The sequence below is a fragment of the Podarcis pityusensis genome, assembly GCF_964106645.2.
Source record: "Podarcis pityusensis genome assembly, chromosome: 11".
NCBI lineage: Eukaryota > Metazoa > Chordata > Lepidosauria > Squamata > Lacertidae > Podarcis > Podarcis pityusensis.
In genome coordinates, this window is record NC_138036.1 from 16,904,714 (window position 1) to 16,922,004 (window position 17,291).

The 17,291-nt window shown below is 44.0% G+C and overlaps 2 protein-coding genes across 5 annotated transcripts in view; one reads left to right on the forward strand and one right to left on the reverse strand.

The window, feature by feature from the left end:
- Positions 1 to 3,012, forward strand: part of IL7R (interleukin 7 receptor) — a 17,899-nt gene extending 14,887 nt beyond the window's left edge. For both annotated transcript variants that reach the window (XM_080973562.1, XM_080973563.1), the window contains one exon: positions 389 to 3,012. In XM_080973562.1, coding sequence (XP_080829688.1) covers positions 389 to 883 — 495 coding nt within the window. In that variant the 3' untranslated portion in view covers positions 884 to 3,012. The remainder of the gene's footprint in view (positions 1 to 388) is intronic.
- On the reverse strand, positions 3,010 to 16,833 carry CAPSL (calcyphosine like). Of its 3 annotated transcripts, XM_080973690.1 has the most exons (6): positions 16,347 to 16,532; positions 13,227 to 13,272; positions 11,705 to 11,841; positions 9,518 to 9,695; positions 6,550 to 6,759; positions 3,010 to 5,219 (listed from the first exon to the last, which is right to left on the reverse strand). In XM_080973690.1, the coding sequence occupies exons 3-6, from the start codon at positions 11,839 to 11,841 to the stop codon at positions 5,118 to 5,120; spliced, it is 627 nt and encodes a 208-aa protein (XP_080829816.1). In that variant the 5' UTR covers positions 13,227 to 13,272; positions 16,347 to 16,532; the 3' UTR covers positions 3,010 to 5,117. The 3 variants fall into 3 exon arrangements, with proteins under 3 accessions (XP_080829816.1, XP_080829814.1, XP_080829815.1); XM_080973688.1 differs by lacking the exons at positions 13,227 to 13,272; positions 16,347 to 16,532 and adding an exon at positions 16,642 to 16,833; XM_080973689.1 differs by lacking the exon at positions 16,347 to 16,532 and having other exon boundaries at positions 13,227 to 13,370.
- Positions 16,834 to 17,291: the final 458 nt, after the last annotated feature.

A 17,291-nucleotide genomic window follows, 5' to 3' on the forward strand; every position in this document is an offset into this window, starting at 1 on the left:
ACCTAATCCGGCCCTGCTGTCCATAGAGGCCTACTCATGCCTTAGACTCAGAAGGCAGAATGCTGAGGTGGCAGAATGACCTGCTCCTTCAAGTTAAAAACTCCCAACAAATTATAAATCCATACAGCAGTCAAAGCCCACTGTGCCATGAGATGTTAGTTTCCATTTGCACACAGTTTTGTTTTGCTTTCACATCTGGAAGTAGCATTCTCTACCTGCAGTCTGAAGTGGTGCAGTCCATTCTCTCTCTTTTTCATATTAATTTTTATTAGATTTTTCAAAGGTTTTAACAAATTTACATCACAAAAAACTATAACAGTCACTGATATTTTTCTTTTTGACTTCCCACCCCTCCCCTGTCACACGAAATATCCCCGTATCCCGGTAGAATTCCGAAGTAAGCTTCTTCAGTCCCGAGAGTTTGGAATACGTCCCCATCCATAAGGTGGATAGCATTCGGGCCAAGTCAGAACGTTTGCTGCTTGCCTGGGATTTTGATGTTCCAGAAAAGATGGGGAAAGGACTGGAACAAAAGAACCTGGTTCATATCAACCATGGGTGGCTGAAACTGCCTCTGGCATATGAAGGAATGTGGCCAGCTGAGACACTGGATAAGCATGTGGACAGAAGACTCCTCGCTCCTGAGGATGACACATTAATCAATGCCAACCCATACGAGAAAGGTGGTATTGGAGACCAAGATGGCGGTAGTGATGCTCTCCTCAACCATGCCAGTTCTTCTACGCATCCCGCTGCTATCCTGCCTGGACCTGAGTCTGATAACTGTCTTCAAGCTTACGCAGATGTAACAGTTCCAAATAAAGAAGAGGCCTATGTCACAATGGCGAGTTTTTTCGAAAACAAGGGGAATTTTCAAAACTAGCAGTTCTGGCACATGGCATGATTGGACTCTCCAAGTATCATTTTTGGGCACTGATCAGTGAGAAGATTACACCAGTCTTGAAGTTAACCACTAGCCTGGTAACCATAGGTGACTCGGAATGCCATGCAGGTGAGTGCTCCCTGCATGGAAACCTTGGGGGTTGCTCGAGGAAATAAGTCTTGTCCTCAGTGTCCAGCTTCTGTCAGCCATCAGCAAGCGACTTTTCACAGAATCATAGAATTGCAGAGTTGGAATTGCGAGGGTCATCTAATCCAACCCCCTGCAATGCAGGAATCCTGCCCGCAGCCATCCCTGGGTGGGCTCGAACCTTTTTCCAGGCTAGTAACTTTTGTGGACTTGTTTGCAAGGCTGAATTACATGACCTGGTTTTCCATGCTGGCATCTCTTGCCCTGCCCTGGCTCTGAAGTTTGCTGCTCAGCTTTGTAATTGACGTGGGTCAGGGACAGGTTCTGGTTTTCTCATCATTGTAGCAACACTGGGAAGCTGCACCAGCAGAACCACCGCCTGCTTCAAAGCTCTTGAATGAAAAAGTACTATAGGTCAGGTGGGATCTGAAAAACCTATATTTTAGCCTAGCCTCCAGTCTTAGGCAGCAGTGCTTCCAAATACCAGGAGGGGAAAGTGTTATTGTGCTCAGGTTATGCTTGCAGGTTTCCCCCAGGCACCTGGTTGGCTCATCAGAACAGTATATTGGATTCAATGGGCCACAGGGCCTGATCCAGCAGGTCTTCTTGTGTTCTTATGTCTGCATTTAGCTATTTCCCTAAGGTCAAGTTGCCTGTTGCTGTAAACACGAGTCACTGAAAATATTTTCTTCTGAGCAATGCAGTAAAAATGCTCTGGAAAGAACAAGTACTTACAATAGTGCTTTGTCAGTTTTTTCAATGGAGACTTGCCAGAATAAGGGCTGCATTCTAAAATCATGGATGTGTACAAAACACTGGGATGTTTGCAGAGATTTCATTAAACCCAGACAAGTTTGCACCTCCAGAATACTGGATTGCACCACTTTGGAGTTTTTAGGACACCCATTGGCTGTATCCACCACCTCAATTGACTTTTGTGAAGAAACAGCCGAAAAGTTGCACAAGAGCTCGTTGGTCGAAATGGGGTTTCCATGGGAGAGGCTGCCAATGATTTGTACACAATCGGGGGGTTTTTTAGCCTTGCTGCAAAAATCCAGTTCTCCAGTAATCCTGAAAAGAGTGGCTGACAGTAGAAATATTTTTGATCTTTTAACAGCTCTCTTCCAAATCGGTCTGGCACATGTCATGCTGTTGAATTGTGTAGGATTTTTTTATTATTGCAAAGTTGGCTCCTGGCTGATCAACATAGCTCTGATAGATGGATCTGCCCTTTATTAATTTGTCTAATCCTCTTAAGAACACAAGAACAGCTCTGATGGATCCGGCCAGTGGCCCATCTAGTTCATCATGTTGTTCTCATAGTGGCCAAACAGGGGCCTGCAAGCAGAACCTAAGCGCAACAGTTCTTAGTGGTTGGCATCGCAACTTCGGCAATGAATTCTGTGTATGAATTGTGTTGTGTGAATAACTCTTGGTTACATATGTTACTTCACTGGTGCATTTAATATGTACTGGTTGATACAGCTATCAATTCATTGCCTGCTACTGTAGCAACAGTTAAAACTTGAATTCTGTCATGAATTGCTGCTTAATTTCTCACAAGGCCAAGGATCCTGGAGGCTGATAGTGCAATCCGGTGTGTATCTGCTCAGCCACATTCCAATCATTTGCTGTTTACTGATGATATGTTTTTGCTGCTGAAGATTTTGCTGAAAATGTATTGGGTTGGATATAAAGATTACTGTGTGGTTTTTATTGCAGCGTATTGATATTCTTTCTGATTTTATGGGCCAGAAGGGGCACATTCAGCTTCTAATATATATGTGTGTGTTTGTGTGTGTATATAAACATAAACACACAGACGCAGCCGGACGAATACAGATATGCTAGAATTTGCTAGCATGTATATGTGCTCATCTTTCTACTGGTGAAAAAGGTCTCAGGCATTTGAAAATGTTTTACATTATTTTTTTATGTATGTTTGAAAATGAAAATGAAGTAAACTCTTGGCGTCAGTGTTACCCAGTGAATGCAGTTTTAATTCATATGCACTTGACATTACTAAGGAGTACCAGAAGCGGTTTTTCTCTGTCTCCTCCCTGCCTCACTGAAAGGCAATGAGTCATCCTACCAACAGCCCGTTTAATTGTTTTGCTGACATATTGGACCATAAAAATCTGTATAAATGCAGGGACTTTGGAAGCAAGGGGGTCACATAGATTTCTGAGCCAAAGCAGATTCCATATGCAAAAGGAGAAATGGCAGGTAAAAACCAAAAGATGCACTCTGGCAAGGATTTCATCACTCGTCTTTTTTACTTCAGGTGCCCATCTTCTTGGGGGGAAACTAATTGTGGCTTCAGCAATCAGAGTGGGTTGCATTTCAACACTGGCTTTGCTTTAGCAGAAAGTAATTCTGCTTGCAAGGGATGCGGGTGGCGCTGTGGGTTAAACCACAGAGCCTAGGACTTGCTGATCAGCAGGTCAGCGGTTCGAATCCCCGTGATGGGGGACCCTTTGTTCGGTCCCTGCTCCTGCCAATTTAACAGTTTGAAAGCACATAAAAGTGCAAGTAGATAAATAGGTACCGCTGCGGCGGGAAGGTAAACAGCGTTTCCGTGCGCTGCTCTGGTTCGCCAGAAGCGGCTTAGTCATGCTGGCCACATGACCTGGAAGCTGTACGCCGGCTCCTTCAGCCAGTAAAGCGAGATGAGCGCCGCAATCCCAGAGTCGGCCACGACTGGACCTAATGGTCAGGGGTCCCTTTACCTTTACCTACTTCTGCTTGCACAAGTCGAAGCACCCCATTTTTACTGTTCTGCCCTCCATTCACCTACCACAAACCTGTGCATCAGTCTCCATGCTCAGTCCCACAATCCTCAGGAACAGCTTTTCAGTGGAAAGGGAAATTAAGTGGGTATGAGGGATCAACAAAATTCAGGTGCCCGGCCTTGTTCATGCACAAAGTCAGGAGTGGGGAACCGCAATTGCAGCCCTCCAAGCTTTTCTATCTGGCCCTCACATTCTCCCCAGGCCTCACACCCCTCTCCTCAGACCAGACCCCTCACTGAGCTTGCTTCCAACCCCAGGTGTTTTTTGCCTGGATGAAAATGTCCTCCAGCTCTGATAACGCCTCGTTTGTCTAACTAGAGCAGGGGTCAGCAACCTTTTTCAGCCATGGGCCGGTCCACCGCCCCTCAGACCTCGTGGGGGGGGGCGGACTATATGGGGGGGGGGAATGAACAAATTCCTATGCCCCACAAATAACCCAGAGATACATTTTAAATAAAAGCACACATTCTACTCTTGTAAAAACACACTGATTCCTGGACCATCTGCGGGCCAGATTGAGAAGGTGAATGGGCCACATCCGGCCCCCAGGCCTTAGGTTGCCTACCCCTGGACTAGAGGATATAGAGGGTTGTGTGAATTGTGTGCAGACTCTAGCCTGCTGCATACAAAGGTAACTTCTTCATTTGTTGCTCCACCCACTTTTGCCTCTGGCTCCACCCACCACTGCCATGTGGGCCCCCTGGAAGGTTGGCCAGAAGGGAGTGTGGCCCTGGGGAGTGTGAAAAAGCTTCCTCGCCCCTGCGCTAAGGCAAAACCATCATTGGATGCAACCCAGCATTCCCAACCTTGTGTTTGCTGAATAATGTACAGGGAGGAATTTCAGGTGTGATGCTTCCCCACCCACCACTTTTCTTCCTGCAACCCCTCCCCAGATATTGCTTCCCCCTCTTATTGCTGATCTCAGAGCCTGACTGAGGGGGTAGTAATGAGGCTAGGAAACTGGGGGCAAGGAAAGGAGTTGAGGAAAAGCAGCAGGTGGAGGAAGGGCTTATCATCCCTGACTCAAGCAGTACTTCTGTCCTCCTGACCCCTGTTCACATTTGTTACATTAGGAATCCCTGTTTGCTGAAACGAAAATCACAGTTCCTCAGTGAGTCTTCCCAAAATAATAGGCACGGTGATAATTTTGGCTATTGCTTCTTCTAATTCACTCCTAGGAATGGAGCAGCTGGTTACTGGTCTGAATACAGCAGCACTGTCCTGTATATGATGAGGCTTAGGAGATGTTTACAATGACAACAGCAGCAGCAGCACTTTGCATTACAATAACAAAATCAGATTTTCCAAGCGTTTTTCATCATCACAATGAAGTAGACATCTGTGTCTATTGAAGCGCTGACACCTGCGTAATAGTTCATAAATTCTTCTGGTGTAACCTAAAGTAGAGGAATTGTAAAGGGGAAAAAATTAATATCTTTATTTGTCTCGCCTTGTCTTACCACAGACAAGAAATCAAGAAAGAAATTGCTCCACATGGAATGTGTATTGATGCCTTTCCCTCTAGATGTTTTGGACTATAACTCCCATCATCCCTCACCACTGAGTCCTCCTGTCTGGAACCAATGGAGGTTGTAGTCCAACTACATCTAGAAGGCATCCGGTTTTCAGAAGGAACCTTATCAGAAAGGGGGAAATGCGGAGTCCATGACAGCAGAAAATAAAAAGCTTAACATGAGATGGGAATTCCCATTATGGAGTCCTTCTTTCCCTTTCCCTACAGGAAAGAACACCTCATGAGGGTCATCCAGCTATTATTTGCAATGGAAGGCCTTATTAGTAAAAGGCACATTGAGCAAGCAGATGTGTTGATCCTCCTTAGAGTCCCAGGGCACTGGAACATAGAAAACAGTTGTGTTGAAAGATAATGGTAAAAAAAAAGTGGGATGTAAAAGCCATAGGAATTTTGCATGTTAAGGCGTACAAACACAAAGGTTGTCTCCTCCACTTCTGCTCACTGGTCAAACCCCCATGGAGTTCACATACCCCATTCCCACCCCCCATCTGACTAATGTTCATGAAAGAGCAAGAGTATAAGAAGAGCTTGCTGAATCAGGCCCATCTAGACCAGCATCCTGTTCTCGCGGCAGCCAGCCAGATGCCTGTGAAAAACCTGCACGCAGGACCAGAAAGCAATAGCTTCCTCCTGTGGTTTCCAGCAACTGGAATTCAGAAGCCAGTCAGCATCCATCTGCATCATGGCTAGTAAAGGTAAAGGTAAAGGGACCCCTGACCATTAGGTCCAGTCGTGACCGACTCTGGGGTTGCGGTGCTCATCTCGCTTTATTGGCCGAGGGAGCCGGTGTACAGCTTCTGGGTCATGTGGCCAGCATGACTAAGCCGCTTCTGGTGAACCAGAGCAGCGCACGGAAACGCCGTTTACCTTCCTGCCGGAGCGGTACCTATTTATCTACTTGCACTTTGATGTGCTTTTGAACTGCTAGGTTGGCAGGAGCTGGGACCGAGCAACGGGAGCTCACCCCATCGCGGGATTCGAACCGCCAACCTTCTGGTTGGCAAGTCCTAGGCGCTGTTGTTTAACCCACAGCGCCACCCTTTAACCCACAGCGCCACCCATCATGGCTAGTAGCTATGCCTAATTTTCTGCACTGTGTGTAATTATTGTGCCAACTGTCTTGTTCTTTAAAGCAAAACCCTTAAATGTTACAAAGGCGCCACCTTTCTGTCAACCTGCAATATTTCACTTGCCTGTCCATCTTTATCATAAGGCGAATCAAAGTTATCCAGAAACAGCCTGAAAACTTGCTCTTCAGACCATTCCCCATTCTGGTACTTGGGATGGTGTTTTGCATTGTAGACTCCTCGTAAATCTTCAATGGTGACAATCCCATCCCCGGTCTTGTCTAGCTTTCGAAAGGCTTGCATGATGACTTCTTTTCTTGCGTTAGACATGGGTGGCTTTAAAACAACAACACCAACAAATGAACATAGTAAAGTCATTGGATTGTCACCCATGTCCAGCAGGGTCTTTGTACCGACCAACGCTATTACTGTAATAAAAATATCGGCAGATTGGCTGCATTTCCTTTAATGTGTTCATAGGGCTTTGGGTCACCAAAAGGAAGGTTGCAGGACCCATTTGATCATAAAGGACTTATATCCTGCTTTATAGACCTGGGATAAATGATAGAAAGGATAGGAATGCCGATTCACCATTGGAAGACTGTGTTCATAAAATCAGAGGGGTTGCCATCTGCAGGAAAAGCAACATAGTTGTATGGTACCTCACAGACTAATATATTTATTACGGTATAATCATTTGTAATCAGGGTTTTAAATTGTATGGAGAGCCTTCCAGAGTACAGGATGTTCAGAGGTTTGCCCTCCAACTTGTGGAGGGCACTCTCAGCCCCACTTCCCCCCACAAAGGGGGGAAATGTAACCCCGGAAGGAGGCTAGTTTGCATACAGTTAGATGGGCAGGCATAAAATCCTGTTCACATGACAACCAAGCAGTGTTTGAGGCAGAACTAACAAAACGAACCCCATCCCTTCATGTATGGGCATTTACATAGGGCATGGTGGAATGCATACAGCCATGTGAAAGGAGCTTAAAACGGATTTCAAAGGATTGGTTAATATACTGAGGCTACTAGCCTACATACACTTACTAGTGAGCAAGGCCAATGAACAAACTGGGACCTGCTCCAGAGTGAATATGGGCTGCATATGATTGTATTTTCATATAACTTACTTTGGCCTTTCATGACTGTTTCATTTCACCACAACGGAGCTTTTTATGAATCACCATCCACAAAAGGAAATGGTACATTGCAGGTGGGTTTTCAAAATAGAATTCATAAGCTTATATAGTACCATATTGGCCTGAATATAAGCCTCACTTTCCCCCCCAAATTCCGACTGTGAAATGTTAAAGTGTGGCTTATATTCGCGACCTTACGGTATGCAGCATGATTTCCAATCATCGTGGGAAAGGGAGGTCATTAATGAGGTTCAATCCTGCGGATTGTCTCTCCTTTACTTCGAGTCTATGACGTACAATCAAGCTAGAGCTGTGATCTCCCGGAGACTGAATGACATTGCCAGACAAGAGGACATAGCCCAGGTAAAACCAGGGATGTTCCTAGGGGACCAGATTTATCGGACCATACCAGCCCCCTACCTTGCAGAAATCCACTATGTGGAATACCGTAGACTTCTTACAGTGGCTAGATTAAATGTCCTTGACTCTGCGATATTGTGGGGAAGGTACAGGGGAGTACCATACGCCCAAAGAACCTGTCATTGTGCCATGGGGGTGGTTGAGTCCACCAAACACATTCTCTTGACTTGCCCTTCTTATGCAGAGCTTAGACAAAATTTTATAGACCCACTCCTATGTCAACTTAGCCTCCTACCCGGAGAAAACCAGGCTTTACACTTGCTGAATAACGCCACTAGAGCTATACCTTCCTTGGTGGCCAAATTTCTCTTCTTAGCTTTTAAGCGTCGCAAGACTATAATTGACTGTATTGATATGGGGCTATCTGTTTAGCCCATTTTAGTGTTGGCTAAGTTTTAAAATCTTCCTGGATGTTTTTAACTGTGTATTGACAAAATGTACTTTTTTCTGACTGACGGTCGAATAAAAAGGATGATGATGATGATTACGGTATGCAGCCAGGAGAGCATGGCAAACAGCACCAGGAGTGTGGCAAAGCAGTGCCCACCCTGTGCGTAGTCCCCGTCTTCCCCCAAGGCCGCCGCCAACGCAGCACAGTCCCCCCTCCCCAGTATGCAGCCAGGAGCAGCAAGGAAGGGAGCAGCTTATATTTGGGTATTTTTCCTTTTTTCCCCCCCTCCTCCAATTTTAAAGGTGCGATTTATATTCAGGTGTGGCTTATATTCAGGCCAGTACGGTAGCTATTGCCTGGCTCACATGCAATGGGAAGCCACTGTTAACATTAACTAAAGTTTATAAGCCAACAACAAACCATGGCCTATGTGTGTGGTTTGTTTGTGACTAATAAACCATGGTTAAGCTGCTGAACAGAGTCCAGGTGATCACAGTAAGCCATTGTTTATTAAACAATGGTTAAATTATATTTTTGTTACACTTAAGACCAGTGCTTTTTCCAAAAAATGTTTAGAGGTACTCTCATTTTCCTGTTTATATTTAAATACTGCCCCTCAATGAGGCCAAACTTAGATTCACAAAATGCTTAGGGGCATGAGCCCCCCTGTGTCCCACCAGAAAAAAAGCACTGCTTAAGATGCGGGTGGTGCTGTGGGTTAAACCACAGAGCCTAGGACTTGCCGATCAGAAGGTTAGCGGTTCGAATCCCTGCGATGGGGCGAGCTCCTGTTGCTTGGTCCCTGCTCCTGCCAACCTAGCAGTTTGAAAGTATGTCAAAGTGCAAGTAGATAAATAGGTACTGCTCCAGCGGGAAGGTAAACAGCGTTTCCATGCGCTGCTCTGGTTCTCCAGAAGCGGCTTAGTCATGCTGGCCACATGACCTGGAAGATGTACGCCGGCTCCCTCGGCCAATAAAGCGAGATGAGCGCCGCAACCCCAGAGTCAGCCATGATTGGACCTAATGGTCAGGGGTCCCTTTACCTTTACCTTTAAGACCTTTTTGCACTAAAGTTACCATTCTATATTTCTATGACACAGAAAGCATTTCTTTTAAAAATAAAATAAAATAAATTAGCCTTACCCTTAATGTTATGAGAAATTCATCAAAGTCTATTGTTCCACTCCCATCTTTATCAAAGATCTTGAAGATCTTTTCAGCTTCGTCTTTGTCAATCATCACAGCGTAATCATTGAGGCCTTTCAAGAACTCTTTGAAATCGATAGTCCTGCTGTTGTCATCATCCATGATTCGAAAGACCCTGAAGAAAAGAAGGGCCACTTTGAAGAAAAGAGTACAGTGGTGCCCCGCAAGACGAATGCCTCGCAAGACGAAAAACTCGCTAGACGAAAGGGTTTTGCGTTTTTTGAGCTGCTTCGCAAGACGAATTTCCCTATGGGCTTGCTTCGCAAGACGAAAAACGAAAACGTCTTGCAAGTTTGTTTCCTTTTTCTTAACACCGTTAATACAGTTGCGACTTGACTTCGAGGAGCAACTCATAGAACGCGGTGTGGTAGCCTTTTTTGAGGTTTTTGAAGACTTTGGTGATTTTTGAAGCTTTTCCAAAACTTCTTTTAAACTTTTAAAACTTTTTGGGGGGTTTTTGGATTTTGGGTTGGGGTGTTTGGAATTCAAGGACTTGGTGTTGGGGAGGGGTTTGCAAGAATCTGGAAGCTTGTGTGTTTTTTTTCTGCATTTTAATGATTTTCTGTGACCATTGGGCCACTCTGCTGTTTTTTTAAAAAAAAAATCTGGATTTGAATTACTGTGTGGTGGGTGGCTGGGGGAACAGTTGAGGAGGGGTTTGCAAGAATCTGGAAGCTTGTGTGGTTTTTTTCTGCATTTTTATGATTTTCTGTGACCATTGGGCCACTCTGCTGTTTTTTTAAAAAAAATTCTGGATTTGAATTTCTGTGTGGTGGGTGGCTGGGGGAACAGTTGAGGAGGGGGTTCTTCAGCAAGAAGCAAAGAGTGGAAGAGGAACCTTCTTCGAGTTGTCCCCCAGAGTCTTAGAAAATGTACTGTACACTTTGTTGATTTTTAAATGTTTTTCTGTCATGTTTAGAAACTTAATTTATTGTTCCTTCAATTTTTGAAATGCTCTTTACAGTATGTGTGACTTTAAAGAGCACTTAATAAACTCTTGTTGTACCAAATTTGGCTTTGTTTGGACTTTTTTTGACCATAGGAACGCATTAATTGAATTTCAATGCATTCCTATGGGATTTCGTGCTTTGCAAGACGAAAAATTCGCTAGATGAAAAAACTCGCGGAACGAATTAATTTCGTCTTGCGAGGCACCACTGTAATAAAATAACTCTATGATTCTATGATTCTATGATTCTATGAAAAGAGGATGGAAGAGGAATAGAGAGCAGACACTGATATCAAGAAGTTAGGACACAGGCATTCAAGAGAAAAGAAACAACACAATCCTTTTTCATCCAATAGGGCAGCTCAGTCAGCTCCTACGCAAAAATAAATAAATGTGTAGCATTCATCTGAACTGTTTCCATTCCATCCTCCCTCTCTCTTTCTCCTTTTGTGTCATGCCTTTTAGATTACAAAAGACCTGTCTTGTTCTAACTGTATATAAGTCATTCACGGAGCCCTATCGGCCAAAGACTAGCATACCAATAAGTAAATCTGGACTCTGTTTTCAGATATTGCAAATGAAATGTGCAGCTTCAAGTCCTATAGTCCCCCAAATAGTTAATAGTTAATGTTATTTCTAAGGTTCAAGGCAGTTGCTTGAGTTTGCTACAGAAAAAAACGCCTACTTTCATTGCTTTAATTCATCATCAGTACTTCTGACAATCATGCATTTTATGCTGCCTTTTGCAAGCTACAGTTGAATAGTTTTGCCCTAAGTGATGCTGTTAGGGGCCTATGACTTTCCTTCCCTCATTCCTCATTTTCCAAGCCCTCTTACCATTGCCTTCAGCCCATTTCTGAAATGCAGGGGGGTTGGACTAGATAACTCACTGGGTCCCTTCCAACTCTACAGTTATATTTAACATTACGTGAGTTCATGAGCTGTGAAGTGAATTCAGGTGTAATGAGGCCCCTGCAGCCTTCAACTGGTTCAGGTAAGTATTTTCTCTTTCTTGACAGTTTGGCTGCCTCATAACATCAGTGCTTGAGGGCCTCTGGAAACAGAACACGGAAATCCAAATGTCTATTAAGCAAGGCCAGCTGTGCTTCAGTAATCTCCTGGCCTACAGAAGAATGTGGGCTGGTTTAATAATTTACCTCATGAACTCATTTTACCTGGCGAGGCCTTTGATGCCAGCAGAGCCCCTTGCTAGGCACTGAAGGCGAAGTCTCTCGATTGGATCTGTAGTTTTGGCAAGGTCTCTTTTGGCCCGGATTGCCATCTCCCGGTCGTGTCTCGCTGTACCAGGCATCTAGGAGAGAGAAAAATGGCAAAAATGTTGGCAACCGTACTCATAAGAAGGAGCTTCATTTACTAGAGCGAAGATGTTCTGTTTGTATGTCCAGAAACGTACATAAAAAGTGCATATACATATCTGAGTCTGGTTGCAAAGGCTTTTGCAAGGGGAGTTTTAAAAATAAAACAGAATGGATGAATGTAAAAATGCAATGGATGAATTCTGAGATGCAATGTGTGAGTCAGTCAACTGAAGAAAAGGATTCAGTCACAATATTCGGCCACTTTTCCAGAATGTATAAGTTTTGTAGAATTTTATGTGCGTCGTTTGTCAGGCTTGGAGGGCAGCTTCCTCAAACCTGGCCGTGCCTCTGCAGCAACGGAGGTTCGGTGAATAGTAATTTACAAAGTATACAACCAGAGCTTCCGAATGTTTGCTTGAAAATGACTCCTCCTATATTTCACTGAAGCTTATTACCAAATCTGTGCATTATGTTGCAGCCTAAATGATTTAGCATCTCTTCACTTGGGAAATCTCTCATTTGGCAGAGGACGGATCTGGCATAGATCTTTTCCCATCCATCACCAAGATTCCCTTTCGCTAAATAATCCAGAATATAAATCTCTGTGTGTGTTGGAGTGAAAAGAAAAGGAGGATTTCTTCAAGGTGTGTATGTACAACTCAAGAATGTTTGCAAAATATGCAAAATATGTTCTGCTGTTATATCTAGCTAGCAGTGAAATGTAGATTTCTTTTTTCCCCAAAACAGCCAATTAATGAATTCTCAGAAATGGTTTTGCAACCCTCTGATAGTATCAGTCCAAAAGTTCATTGTGCTAAACTGGAATTTCAACCTTCCCTTAAGAAGAAATACAAAGATCTACTAAGAACATAGTACAAACATATTAGGTTTTGAATGATGCACACATTTTTTCCTCAGTGTAGCAACACATCTTAGACTTGGAAACCCAAGACGCTGCTGTAAGTAGTATTTAAAAAGTGGAAATCTTCTCCAAAATGCTAATTAATAATATATACATATAATATATAGGTTAAGATAGCCCCCCCCAAACAGAAATGGACTGGACTGGCAGCTGAACCTTACTTCAACACTGGTGATGGCGCATCCTCCTCCACAAAACCTCAGGCAGTAGGCCAAACAAGGGGTGCCAGGGCAAACCATTTGGGAATAGAAAGGGGGGTTTTCTACCCTGACTCAAAACAAAACATAATATTGATTTCCCCACTTTCATGTGGGATTTCTGTGTTCCACAGACTCTTTTCACAGCACATTTAAAAACATCTTTCTTTTTTTTACTATGTCCCTAGTCCATGTCAACTTCATTGTCAGCATACTCTCTAAGTTTGTCAAATAATAATAATATTATTATAATTATTACTTATACCCCGACCATCTGGCTGGGCCTCCTCAGTCACTCTGATCAGCTTCCAACAGGATATTGAAAACACGATAAAACATCAAACATTAAAAACTTCCCATAACAGGGCTGCCTTCAGAGGTCTTCTAAAAGTCAGATAGTAGTTTATTTCCTTGACATCTGGTGGGAGGGCATTCCACAGGGAGGGCACCACTACTGAGAAGGCCTTCTGCCTGGTCCTCCCTCATATATTTCTCTCTGCTTAATTTCTCCTTGGCCCAATCTTTTTCATATTGTGGAAGTCTCATTTTTCGTTTGTCTCTTGTATATTTTTAAAAATATTTATATTGTTCTTTTTTCTTTATACGTTTCTTGGACAAAACTTTTCTGACAAAACGTTTAATGTTTAAAAAGAAAGTACCATACTTTTCCGTGTATAAGACTAGGGTTTTTTTACTTTAAAATAAGGTAAAAAATCTGGGGGCGTCTTATACACGGATAGTGCATATGCCCATTTTCTAAATTTGGGGTTCCCAAAAGTAGGGGATGTCTTATACATGGGTGCGTCTTATACACCGAAAAATACAGTAGTTTCCAAAGGGATTGTGAATATAATCCTGTGGCAATTTTTAAAAGAAAAGAAAAATGTTCAAAGCACTTCTGCACCTAAGAAACTTAACAACAACCCCATCCTTTTTTGTTGGGGTCAGGGGTTGATTTGGGCCGAGATGTTCCTTTGCTGAGCTTGGCTGGCCTCCACTTGCAGATTGATGCCAGCATCATTCCACTGGTGCTAAGATCCTGCTTCCATCCACTGAAGTTGCAGGTGGATCGAAGGCAGCCAGTGGAAAGCCCTGAAATAGGATATTTAGGGGTAGGGGTGAGAGCAGCTGAGCTGCCCCGGGATCCATTGGATCTCTAGCAGGCCCCACTGCTATCACAAGACAGCCTCAGGCCTGAACTGGGTTCAATCACTATGCCAGCTTCAGATTGGGGCAGCAACCTGCCTGACCAGCTTCCACCACTACGTTAACCCACGCCAAGTGAGGATTGTACCCTAAGAAAGAAACATGGGAAGTAGTCCTATTCCGAGGCAGGCCTTCGGTCCATCTGGCCTAAGATTGGCTACTCTGGCCGTCGCTCTTCAAGTGAAGATGCTAAGGACTGAACAGGGGAACTTTTGCATGCCATGCATGTGCCCTATCACTGAACCTCCTCTATAACAATTTGTTAGTCTTTCTGGTGTCACAGTGTCTTTGTTGACTTTGCCTATACATGTCTATTCAGAATGAGTTATGTGGGACTTACTCCCACATGCATGTACATATAGGACGGCAGCTTCAGTGGCCACGGAAAGCTATTAAATTTCTTCAAATGGAAACCTTCAAAAGCTGCGTGAGAGAGGCTTGGTGTTGCTTCCTTTTTAAAAGTTTTGTTTCCTAGTCAGTTGTTCCGTGGAGACGTTATTAAAGAGCATGGCCACCTATGAAGGCATTTCAAAATGTGTGGCGAATAAAATAAAACTACTTATGGCCTTCAGGTTCTGATACTTCTGTTTTTAGAATGTGCATAGCTTTGAACACTGATGAATTTGCAGGAAATGTAGTATATAAATTAATTGATTAGTACTACAACTGGAATAGGGACGCGGGTGGCACTGTGCGTTAAACCACAGAGCCTAGGACTTGCCAATCAGAAGGTTGGCGGTTCGAATCCCTGTGACGGGGTGAGCTCCCGTTGCTCGGTCCCTGCTCCTGCCAACCTAGCAGTTTGAAAGCACATCAAAGTGCAAGTAGATAAATAGGTACCGCTCCGGAGGGAAGGTAAACGGCGTTTCCGTGCGCTGCTCTGGTTCGCCAGAAGCGGGTTAGTCATGCTGGCCACATGACCTGGAAGCTGTACGCCGGCTCCCTCGGCCAATAAAGCAAGATGAGCGCCGCAACCCCAGAGTCGGTCACGACTGGGCCTAATGGCCAGGGGTCCCTTTACCTTACAGCTGGAATAACATGGCCTCCAAGTATACGTAAGTCAGCCATTCCTCCTTTACGTTTTGGCTCAGATGCACTAAAAAGAAAAAAGTTCTAGAAAGTAGATCCTTACATGAGCCATCTCACTTAATATGGCACAATTGTGCATGCCTTTACTTCTGATGTTTGTCTTCAACATCTGTTATCCATAGAGGCGCTGCCATTGAACATGGATGTTCCATTTAGTCATCATAGCTAATAAAGGGGTAGCACAGACCCTCTGTTTATCCATTCTTTAAAGCCATCTAATATTAGTGGGCATCAGCATATCTTGTGGCAGTGAATTCCGTAAGTGAATCATAGTTGAGGAATACAGGAGCTGCCTCAAAGAGGCACCAGCTCTTAGTTCTTTGCTGCTTGATGCCATTAGTTAGCATGTTTGGCAGCATCTAGGGAACTGATGACGTGCTATAAATAAGTGAGTCTTATCTCCGTGATTTGGGAACAGTGCATTAATAACCCAGTTGAAAAGGACCAGATTCATCGTCCTATGCACCAGCTTCTTAAATACTTATATAACAGCCGAAACCACATAGATGGCTATTGCTTGAAAGCAAAACTGTTTTGTCGAAAGAACCCAGTGGGAAGCTGCTGGCCTTGGCTGCAGCCATTTTTACTGTTCCAACACAGCCTCTCTTTTTGCACTGGCATGGTGAAAATCCCGAGTCGTGACAAAACTCTTCCAAACACCTTTCTACATAGTGCTGCACAACCTCTGGACTCAACAGCCCTTTGAACGCCAAGTCTGATTTAGACAGATGGTCGATCAGGATGAACAGCTGCCTTTGCTTTGTCCCCCGACAGTAAGTCTGGTCTTAAATGAGGAAGCAAAAATGGGCAAGGTGGAAAACGTCTTTCTTTACACAGAATAATCCTGTGCACTTTCTTGTGCATTGATTTCCAAAAACATGCCATAAATCTCCCTCTGACTACATGGTAATATTTATTTACTGCTAATTCGACAGACGGTCTGCTTGTTGCATTTTATTGTGTTTTGTCTATTGTATTTTTAATCTGGTCTTCGCTGCTTTGGAGACCTTCGGGCCCAAAAGCAGAATACCAATGAAGTTTAATAATAATGTGGTGGTAAAAAAGTAGAGATAAGCACACTCACAAACTCCGAAGGCAACATGAGGAGGTCCCGTTTAAACCCAGCTTGGTTTCCTCCCCTAGCGCTAGAACCAGACCGGTTCTTCCTCCAATTTTGTTCACAGAGCTTATTCTGTAAATAGAAACAGCTTCCTGGCCCTGGAAGCATACGCTACTATATTTCTATATGCACCAACTTTTAAGATAGGCAGTATCTTTAAAAAGTAAAGAGCAGAGGAAAGCTGGACTATATCAACCTAAATTAAAGGATACTCTTCCTGAGCCAATCAATAAAGGAATGAAGAAAAAAAACCATTTACCTTTAATTTGTTACCTGTTGCTCCTAACCTGAAACTACAGACGCTCCCTTGTACAGTTTGGGGAAAGTGGGCCTGTCTCTTCCTAGCATCTCTTCCCGCCCCTGGTCTACACCTCCCCCTTCTGATTGGACAGACTGTGGTAATTAATGCAGAACCATGGAGAGCACCGAAGGGTGACTGGAAGACGGGAGTGTCCGTCCATCTCAGATTACTTGTTTACATAGTGCTACCCTGCCTAGAGTTTATCACCTTGTTTCCACGGAGACATGGCTTGCTGTGAAAGGCCTAGCACAACCTGCCAGGGATTTCATTGTTCCTGCGGCTTGCGGTGCTCCTCCCAGCCCTTTCCCTTCACTTTGGCTTTGCTGTATTCAGGAAGAAAACGCTTTCTCTGAAACACAGGGGCAAAGCAGCAGAACAGAAGCCCTTGTGTGCTTTTTGCAAGAAATGTAGTATTGTGCTCAGGCACAGAGGGAGCTGGAGAGGTTTAAATGATCTATCCGCTGCAATCCATATACAGACAGAAGTACAGAAACTTAACACTGCTCCTTAGCACATTCCATATCTTACTTGGAAGAGCCTTCTTTCCCATGGGATGTCTGTCAGCAGTGAGTGTGTACAAGTCCAAATTTAGTACAATAGAGCAAAAC